This window comes from Loa loa (genome assembly GCF_000183805.2).
Source record: "Loa loa unplaced genomic scaffold supercont3.168, whole genome shotgun sequence".
NCBI lineage: Eukaryota > Metazoa > Nematoda > Chromadorea > Rhabditida > Onchocercidae > Loa > Loa loa.
The window spans coordinates 3,268-14,299 of record NW_018108348.1 but is presented as its reverse complement, the minus strand read 5'-3'; the positions used below and the strand labels follow the sequence as shown (position 1 = coordinate 14,299).

The 11,032-nt window shown below is 30.1% G+C and overlaps 1 protein-coding gene across 1 annotated transcript; it reads left to right on the top strand.

The window, feature by feature from the left end:
• The first annotated feature begins 4,523 nt into the window (after positions 1-4,523).
• LOAG_17990 (hypothetical protein) lies at positions 4,524-8,537 on the top strand. The gene is made up of 7 exons (XM_020450660.1): positions 4,524-5,073; positions 5,378-5,642; positions 6,130-6,411; positions 6,877-6,999; positions 7,206-7,304; positions 7,466-7,689; positions 8,232-8,537. Exons 1-6 carry the CDS (start codon positions 4,629-4,631, stop codon positions 7,641-7,643), a joined length of 1,392 nt encoding a protein of 463 aa, XP_020305631.1. The 5' UTR covers positions 4,524-4,628; the 3' UTR covers positions 7,644-7,689; positions 8,232-8,537.
• The last annotated feature ends 2,495 nt before the right edge of the window (positions 8,538-11,032 follow it).

The following is an 11,032-nucleotide window of genomic DNA, read 5'->3' as shown; positions in this document are numbered from 1 at the left end:
TTTTTTTTATGACGAGTGGATTGCATTTTTTTAATCCTCTTTTAGCGCTTATCAATATTTTTCACATTTTTAATCTTTTTCTCCTTTTTTTCATTTTTTTCTTTTTCATGTTTAAGTCAATAAAAGGAAAAAATCAATAAAGTTAAAACAAAAATAAATTTTATTCTAAAAATGTTAGGACCTTCTTTTTCTTTCTTATACTTACAATTCTTTTTTATATTTAGATTAATATGAATGTATTTCATTAATCAAATTATCCAAAACTTGGATCAGATAGATGAATGAATCCTTAACAATATCTCTATAGCATACATTTGTATTATTAAACAACATCGACCAAGTTCTAGGTAGTAATTTGAAATATACAAGATTAATCCAGATTGAATATAAAATGTAAATCCTAAAATGAATATTAATATATTTGTTCATATTAAGCGATAATAAAGTCTTTTTTAATAAAAATAAAAAATAAAATGAAAAACGAAACCAGTGATAGGAAATTGTAATGATGACATAATAATTGTTGATTAAAAATGAAATAATCGGATTTTTATGCTCATTTCATTTTTGCTTTTTATTTTTATTTTTGTTTCTGTTTTTCAACAAATTTTATTTTTGGTCGAAATTTAAATATAATCCAAAATCAATTTGTGTTTGTTGTTGTCAGTGTGAAAAAGAAAAAGGAAAATTTGTTAAAAAAAAGTGAAATGATTTCTAGTCTTTTATTTATCACAACTTTGGAGACAATTTTTTCTTTAATTTCTTTTTCAAAATTACATTTTTTTCATTTTGTTTTCAAGAATTCGGCAATATAATTGTAAAATTACAGTTAATAATGATAATCATTGTCATCAAACGGTTAATAAAAGATGAAGAATCAGTGTGATTAAGAGTTTATTAAATGGTTCAGTTATAAAATGACAAGTTTTCTTATAATAACAATTCATAAATTATGAAATTCCATCTTATCATACAAAACAAAGAGAAAATGTTGACTTCAATTACAGGAAAATTTAACTTTTAACTTTTATTTGATAATTTTTGCCATAAAGAATTCATTTTCTTTTCCAATACGGCATTCAACATTTTTGAAATATTTTCCACTTATTTTTCAATTCTCTTTAATTTTTTTCCTCAAAAATTCCCTCTTACTATTAATTAGTAGCCATCAGTACTTCGATACAGTTTAATAATTAGCTATATATGAAAAAAATTTAATTAATTTACGTGTGCAAAGGAATAATGCTAGTTTTAATTGGAACATAGTTTTATTCCCAATTTTCTTACAAAAATAACTTCCTGAATTGCTCATATTGGGGGGAAAAAATATTTGTTAGATATTTGTTAATTAAATTTCTTTCGTTTTATTTTTAATTTTTTATTCCCATTTTTATTCTTTTTATTTTATTTTTCTTTCAAATCATTATCATTTTTCCTGTGTTTCCTTTTTGTTTATCAAATGTTTGTCAAATGTCAATCATTTATAATTTTGCTAATGCTATTGCTTTTTTCATGATTTGTCAAAAATTTGATTTTTGTTACACAAAATAAAGTGCGAAATGAGGAGGTTAATTTTATTTTCTACATATTATCCATAATTATTTACTCAAGTTAAGTAAAATGTTTAAAACATATAAATTATATTTAAGGAAATCACTTTATTGTATCCGTGCAAAAAAAAAACATAAAACAAAAAATGTCATACGGATATGACAGCATATGTTGACAATTGCTGATAACAGGGTTACATACTATATTATCGTATATATTCATAAATATTTGCATGAAAAATTTTTTGTAATTTTTTCGGATAGTAATAACAATAACGAATAAATTTTAAGGAAAAATCTTTATAGTTTAGTTTTCATTTTATACTATGATTTGAATATCGTTAGGTAAAAAAGAAAGGAAAAACATGAATTAATTGGAAATGAATTTCATTTTCTTTTTTTTTTTCAACAAGATTTGTAACGTACGTACGTAATATAATTTTATGAAGAATTTCTAATATTCGTACATGATATATTTTTTTATGAAAATTATTTGAATATTACTAAGTAAACGTGAATGAATCATAATGAATTTCATTTTGATATTTCATTTCTTCTTTTTTTTTCCTTCTCCAGTAAATATAAATGATAACATTAATGAACGGAAGCTTTCGATGTTTTCTTTTTTTCTTTATTTCTTTTCTAATAGATAGTCTTTTTTTTAATATGCATTTCATGAAAAGAAGCAAGAAATGTAAAATGCAAAATAATTCGCAGAAAAAAGAAGAAAAAAATAATTCTGACAATTAATATAAAATTATATTTTAAGGAATAAATTGAAATTATTGATAGAAAAAGAAAGAATTCATATAATCATTGAATCAAATATTCTTTTCATTGCACAAAAATAATTTCAAAAAAGTGTATTTGTGCATGTGTGTGTATGTATATGTTTAAGTGCTTGTGTGTACATGCCACGGTGAGCATTTGTATATATGTGCGGGAAGCGCATTTATATGTGTCCATGTGTAGGTACGCGTGTATATGTGTATGTAATGTATGTTATGTGTGTGTGTGTATGTGTGTCGCTGAAAATTTACTGCATTTTTCGTGAATCAGAGGTTAATTTGTAATTTAAATGTCAGATGTGACCACTTAACTTGTTCGCTCGCTTCTACTTCACCCTTGACCTTAAACCACCTGTTCATAATAAGTTAAACGATAATGTTATAATGTTATCTCCTTAATGTAACTTTTGAATTCCTTATCGTTGTTTGTCCAATGCGGTAGTATAGATAGCAGCGATAACATCCAACTCTATTCTTCATTATTGAATAATTTATATTCTATTCCTACTGCTATTACTAATAGTGTGTTTCATTTATATAATGAAGATAAAATAATGGCTCAAATTCTTTGGTGTAACCCTTCTCTCTTCCCCCAGTGTTTTCCTTCTTTTTTATTCTTTAGAGAGGTAGTGAGAGGGAATGACAAATTTATAATACAGACAAGTACACTTCTCCGATAGATGAATTCGAATAATAATATCAAAAATAAAAATTATTCAAACATTATTGAAATTCTTAAATATCTTTCAGAACTTTACTATTGATTGAAAATTTGTATGTATCATTGCAAATATTTGTTCGTTGCAATTTTAGAAAAATTTCCTTTCATTGGAAAATGCTAAAAAATTTCATGCTATTTATCCATAAAAATGACAAAAAAAGAAAATTATATGTGTAAGAACAGAAACTAGCTAACTACTTTTGAATTATGTCATTGTTAAGCTCATGTAGATAGCGTCTCCATGTTATATAACCTATAGTCGTCATTTTCAAATTTACATAATATACAGCTTTGTATCATTGGTGAAAATAATAAGTTAACAAGTATCCCTAACTGACGTGTATTTTGATCGTTAAATTTGAATAACAACTATTTTTCAACAGGGAGAAAAGAATAAAATAAAAAAATTTAATTCACAGCAATCTTTTTGCCACTTTTCTTTCTCGGATCTTTCTTTTCATTTGCAGCATGGACTGACATGAAATTACATCCTTATTAATTGTATGTTAATTTATGATGTGATGTATACTAAGCGATCATGTGTAAATGCGTGCTAACAGGTAATAGATATGATTGCGCATTAAATTGTGGGCGCATTTGTAACATGTCTAAAAGAAAAAAAATTTCGAATTTATTTTAAAGTACAATTAGTTTAAACCCATGTCCTCTAGTTCCCGAATCACTCAATTATGAAAAAAGCGAAATGCCACCGAATGCCAGAATAGTCTTGGGATGTTTATGTTTGTTTACGTTCCGGTCGTAGCAAAGGGAGGGAAAATCGTTTTAGTTTTGGGAGCAAAGAGCGGGTCAGGTCAAGGGTCACACATGGCAGCCATTTCATATCAGTTTCTTTTAGTCGCTAAAAGGTGAAAAAGTGAAAAGTTTGATAGGCTAAGAAATTTTCGAATTCATTTTCCAATAATTTCCCTTTGGGGATAAATATCCGGAAGTAAACGAGCTTCAGAAAAGGGAAAATATGTTTAAACATTGTTCCGAGAAACTTTTTTGCAAACTTACATACTCATTTATGATTTCCTTTTAGCAAAGCTATTGGTAGTGATGAAAAAAGTGATCAGTTTTTTCTTTTGATTACAATTGTGCTCAATAATCCAGAACGATTATTGTTAATGAAACATTCCAGTAAATGATTTTACAGAATTATTTTGTCCGATCGACGCTGATAAAACAGTACTTCAACTAGTAATTCGGCGAAAATAGTTGATGTCACTGGTACTAATAAAAGGTTTCTTCGACTGACAATATTGACAACATGACGCATTTGATCAAAAGGAAATTGTTAATTTGGTTAATTAATTAATGAGGCTCTTTTACATTTACATTTTTCATTTCATACTAATTGGTACTACGCGATAATTTTAAGCCTCACGTTTTCTTTTTCTTTTTCCCGACGTAATTGACGTTAGCAACAAATCTTGTCATAATAATTTATTTGTGTATTTGTACAGGTTTCATTTACTGATGTAATTCAACACAAAGGCTAATGTCGAAGCGTTCATTCATTTTCGGAGCCCGAGAAGATGAAGCATAAAGTATTATGCAGACGCAAGAATGCCTACGGTTGGACGCTTCGTTATCACTCTGTTATTATTAGGTGCAGCAGCGCATATTTTTCTAGGTGGTGACTTATCATTTATCAGTGATTATCACATTTGGAAACCAATAGTTGAAAACAATAAACAAGAAATTATTCTGATGCATGATACCAACAATAACAGTGATCGAGATTCCAACGGAATTCCATCAAATGACGAAAGAAAATTCCATTTAATTAGTGTTGCTCCATTTGCTAATTCAGTCAGTATTCCTTCAAAATTTTATAAGCTCTTCACTAATGGTTTACTGTACAGTAATTTAACTACTGTTTACCCAACAATAAATGCATCCATCATCAATAGTTCAACAAATGATGAGCCAACAGAAATATACACGAAAAATGCGTACTTCTCGAAAACCGATGAGAATATCCATAATACCGTGTTAAACACTACTGCAGGTTAGTTATTATAATATTATTTTTATAATTGGGTAGTTTTATATGGAGTTTCATAAAGCACTTTGTCAGTCTTAGTTCATACATCTATCTGAAAACTGTTTGATGCACTTTTCTTAGATGGTGTTAATGGTAGAGTAATTCTTAAAATAATTGTAATTCCTGAAATAATTCGAAATCGGAAGCACGGAAATCCGTAAGTAAGAATTTTACTCGTAAACTTAGATGGTGCTAAGGAGGGTAAACGACAATAGTTTTATTATTTCAGGGCGAATTATTTTAGGAATTGTAAATGTTTCATTTTCAGGTTCCCAATCTTCCGGGCGACTATTTGGTAATAAAACATTATCAACATGTAAGCTTATTTCGGGCCTGCAAATGGAGCGGCAAAATCTTAGCTTGGTGGATTGTCCCATAATACCACCTGGTTTGGTTGGTCCAATAAAAGTATGGTATGATGAGCCGACATTTGAAGAAATTGAGCGATTAAACCCATATTTGGAACTTGGTGGCCATGGAAAACCTGGAAGTTGCCTATCACGACATAGGGTTGCTATTATCGTGCCTTACAGGTTCACTTTTAAATACAGTATCTATTTCATTTTACACATACATAATGGAGTATTCGTCAGAAAAATTCAGTTTTGGGCAGAAGTGAGATTAATATTTGTCCGAGATCATTTATTTAGTGTGAACAAAACTGGAAATTCTCTCTATAATTTATAAATTCGTCATTGACTCACTGTACAATAATTATCCAGTTTCACTTAGTTTAACTTTCGTATGCCATTTGCAGCGAAAATAGCAACAAATAGTCTTGATATGAAAATTTATTGAAGGATTTTTCTGACAAATAAGTTGTACTTGAGCCTCCTTATTAGCATAGTTATCATAACACCTTATTTTTTACCACATCACAAAAAAAAAAAAATACATCTTGCGCTTATTCCCTTCCTCTCGAACTTCGTTCTTTCTACTGGAGTAATTTTCCACATTATAGTTTCAGTGTGGCCTGCGGGGCATTTATTGAGTCAGCTCAATATGTCACACATATTTTAGAGATCGAGAAGCTCATTTACGTATCCTGTTGCACAATCTTCATTCATTGCTTACTAAACAGCAACTTGATTATGCCATTTTTGTCATCGAACAACATGAGAATGAAACATTCAATCGTGCTAAGTTGATGAATGTTGGATATACGGAAGCGATGAAACTTTACGATTGGCAGTGTTTCATATTTCACGATGTTGATTTGTTGGCAGAAGATGATCGTAACATTTATTCCTGTCCCGATCAGCCAAGGCATATGAGTGTTGCGATCAACAAATTTAAATACAGGTTTATTTTTACAAGTGAGAATAGATGAACTGAACGGGATTTTTTGTCTGTTGATGGTGTAATCCTCTTTGAGAAGTGTCTCATACGTTTATACGCAAATGCAACCGGAAGAAAGGCCGTGCTGTATAATTGAAAAAGGTTTAGTAATATGAACTGATTTTAGTGGAATTATTCCAACTTCCTATTGCACTGTATTCGATCTAAATTGTTAAATTAGCGGGTTTGCTTTTTTGTAATATTTATTTGGACAATTGATTTATTTTCTAAGATTCAGTTCTTCCATCGGTTGTCTTATCTTTCGGGGTTGTTCTGACTATATTTTTATGTGTACTTTATAAAATTTTAATTCCTTTATCGATTTTAATTATGGGACATGAAAAAAGCCAGTAAACGATGTCTATTCTTGAATAATATATTTTACAGTCCCATATGATTGACATTGCAGGAACTAATTACTCATTGCAGGTTACCTTACGGGTCAATATTTGGAGGTGTAAGTGCTATTAGAACAGAACAGTTCCTAAAAATGAATGGCTTTTCTAACAGTTATTGGGGATGGGGTGGCGAAGATGATGATCTCTCAATACGGTGAGGAAGAAATTCTGAATTGTTCTAAAAATGTACTAAAAGAAAAATAAAATATTCTTGTTTGCGTTAGCTGGATGGCAGTAAGATAACATTGCAGGAACTTGACATTCTGATGTTAAAACAGATAGAGGGAAGCAATCCGGAAGCCTTACAAATCAAATCAAGTTCATTTGTAAATCATTTTTTAACAAATGTTTGCTCCTCAGAGTAACTTCTCTTGGTTACAAAATAATGCGATATCCGTTGGAAATTGCTCGTTACCAAATGGTTAAACATGAGTCAGAAACGAAAAATCCCATTAATAGGTTAATTTCTTCACTCTTTATGTACTGCATTTTTGATGGCATAATAAATAAATATATGTATATGATGAACTTGAAGAATTCTGTTTGTTCTTAGAAAAATATTCTATTTAATGTTAGGAATTTCAGTGTCAAAACTATCTCGAGAAAGAAATTGATTTTAGATGTCGTTATGACTTATTGGCTAAAACAAAGGTGCGACAACAAATGGATGGTATTTCATCATTAAAATATGAATGTTACGATTTGCATTTTTTGCCGCTGTTTACACATATTAAAGTGAAATTATTCGAACAGGAGTCGAAAGCACAATTACGAGAAGAAGGCTTCAAGAAATGTTGATCTTTGTCCAAATGACGAGCGACTGTGTGTCCAGAAACCTAAGGAGGTATGCTCAAATCGGTTTTAAATTTTTAAAATTCGGTCAATTTTATTTCCCACCTGTTATTCTTATTTGTTATGATGCGGAACAAGTTTTGTTTTTTGTTTGTTTGTTTTTTAATCTGAACATTTCTTGAAAATGTTATACCGATATGCCGTTTTTGTTGAACAGATGTATATCTATTTTAGGTTTGACATTTGAAATCTAAAATTCGGATTTTTATGTGATTTTGGATCTTCCGGGAATTCATTGTATTCTTCGTTGTGTTTCTTTTTATGGAACAATTTTTTTTTTCGAGATTTCGTTAGAATGTCATGCTATCAAATAACAATGAAAATAATTTCAATATGACAACCCTTTAGTTTTTAATTTTATTCATAGGGATGGTATTATTGGATTATTTGTATTTATTACTTTCTATGTGCCCGTCTTTTTTTTTTTGTATTCATTCTAGAATAGATTACACTAAAAACTTTAGGCTTATACTCTTTCTTTTATTTTCTTCCTGCTGTATTGCTTCATATTCAAATTTTTCCATATCTATGAAGATGAAATCATGACTATCCGCAACAAATCAACTGATTCGAATATGGAATAACACTACAAATGGCATCGTGTTATCTGCATGGATTGAAGCAACGAATGATGCAATGAAAATTATTGTTATTAAAGAATGAATGTTCATCATAGCAACTGTATATTGTACAATGGAGAACATCTAATTGGATATAGCCTTACGTGAGCTTTTTCAAGAGCTCAGTTACTACAGTGAAGTCACTTATCACTTTATTCAGTTCGTTTTCTGGTTAAAACAATCGATGGCAGTTAGAATCTTCACCTATTTCATATATGAGAGTGAACAATCTGTTTGTTTATTAAAAATTTATCTTGATTAAATACTCAATAAAGGCTGAAAGCTGAGTAGACGGATGATATCCCCTTCTAGCTTTTCACTTATTTTCCACTTATTAACACACTGTGCTAGCTGTATATTGTATGTAGTTTTTCTACATCGTTCCATTGTCACTTCCATTAACGTAATTAAAAAAACTCATCCATAAAATGTTACTTTCCGGAATCACTCTTCCTCTCCCTTTTTCTTTATGTTTAAGCAGGTCACAATGTATGATTCTTGCTCACTGATTTATGCCTTTCATTGTCATTTACTATAACAGAAATATGTAGAATGTTGGTGATTGAAAGGGAAGGAGCGATAAAGTTGGATATGCTAATCAAGTGGATCTTTGATTTTTGAGTAAAAATTTAATCGGTAAAGCGGTGAATTATTCCATTATCCTTATTAATGTTTCGTTTCCTTACTTCCACAGAAATTTCAGCAGTGATTGACAATTCAATAAATCGGGCAACTTTAAAATAGTCAGGATATTGCGTGGATTATGTAATTTTTATTAATGGCAGGTTTCTAAAGCAATTATTGTATGCATCCCATTTCTATGATAACGAAATCCAGGTTCCGCATCGAGATGAGGACGATGAATGATGTTTGAGGACTGAGAGAGCAGGTGAAGGTCGAGCTGTTGTGAAGGCATAGAAATTTAGTGAACCCAAATTCTTCTATTCTCCCTAACCTTTGTGTTACCGTAACGAAAGGGACACATATATTTCAATAAAAGTTAGAAAGGGGACTATGTCAATAGTTAATAGAATTTGGAGGATAAGAATAGATTTGTTAATCTTTAAATTGTTAAAAGGTTGGGTACTATCAAATACTACAGGTTTAACTTCACTCCTATTCCTCCTTGTCAGGTGACATTTTTGTAAGAAATTCACGCAAATCAAATTTGACTGGTCCCTTAATCTATAAATTGCCATTTCCTTTCTCATATATCTTCGTCTTTTAATCTAAAAAAAGTCTAGTCAAAGTTCATTGTCATTTAAAGACGCAGAAGAGGATGAAATCAGATTTGCGTTTTATTTTCCGAAACACTCTGCCAATAATTACTTGCTTTTAATGTTTCATTGATGACACTTATAAGTAGCATCTCATCACTTACTCATTTATCAAATAATGAAGTTGGCTTTAACAAAAACGGAAATCATTGGTCAATTTAGACATCTCTTAAAATATCTGCACATTTCATCCTTTTTATTTGAATAGGTATATCGCCAATCTCGTAATTGAAAGAAAGAAAAGTATTTTTACAACAAATAAAATTCTTTCCCAAATCTTCACTGTTAGAAATTCTGTCTTTCATATTTCCAATTTGTTTTGCTCTCTTACCCATGGAATTTTATCAATAATTTGTGTGACATTAAATTTTGGCATGCACAAAATCCTCTTGACTTTGAAAGAATTGGCATGCACAAAATTTTCTTGACTTTGAAAGAATGCAATCCCTTCGCTGTTAGGATTCCTCACTGTGAAGTCATCCCGCATTACGCCGATTAGCTGAGTTGAAGACGTTGAGATAAAAATTTTAATTTATAGCACTTGTATACGTACCCAACATTCACGAAACCATCAGGGAATTACGCTAATAAACTTGGCGAGGAGAGAACATGCTTTCTACGTGTATGAAGAAACTGAGACTAACTAATTACAGGGCCAGAATTTAATGCGAACTAACGCCATTAACCCAGCCACCACTACTATTATACCATTGCTCCAATACAGACAAAATCTTTACAGTAGCTAGCCTTTTTCGATAACTATTTTGAAAACTAATTTCCCAACGTCATCCAAAATTTCAGTGAACTTTACATAAGTCTTACAGAAACGTTTAAAAAAACATCACACCCTCAAGGTGAAACAAAATTTCAAATTTTAAAACGCTACATAATTCAGCGGTAATTACCATCTCTACATGAATTCCCTTTTGATATATCCCCACAAAAACATTTATTTTTACTCAGTGGTAGAATAGAACAGAAAAATGCGAACTTTCATAAAGGTAAGTATAAAGAGATCTTTTATTCGATCTGGGAAAACGACATGATATAATCTTACAAAACAGCAAAAAATTTATTGACGAGAAAACAAAATCGCAAAATAAAACAATAACAGTTAAATCAAACATGATGATGGAAATTGTTAAATATTCCCAGAAGTGGAGGAATGTTATCAAAATATACAGCAAATCAAAATTTTTATCAAAATATGTATAGTATCTCAAAATTATCAAAATGCGCACAGTAAAAGAGTGGACATAATCAACGTCGCAAGAAAGACATAAATGAACAACAAATAACAAACTGAGCTGACTGAAAACGGAATAAAAAGCGTCTCCCGAGATTTACTGAGCCTAAGAAAATTTATTGGGAATATTGAGATTTACTGAGATTAAATGTGATTCCTAAAATAAATTCAGTGAAAATGCGGAACAATAAC

Bases quoted from the DNA above. Each gene is read 5' to 3' on its own strand.
- LOAG_17990 (XM_020450660.1), top strand. From the start codon at position 4,629: ATGCCTACGGTTGGACGCTTCGTTATCACTCTGTTATTATTAGGTGCA. The intron at 5,074-5,377 runs GTTAGTTATTAT...TTTCATTTTCAG, and splicing joins CGTGTTAAACACTACTGCAG to GTTCCCAATCTTCCGGGCGA. The intron at 5,643-6,129 runs GTTCACTTTTAA...CACATATTTTAG, and splicing joins GCTATTATCGTGCCTTACAG to AGATCGAGAAGCTCATTTAC.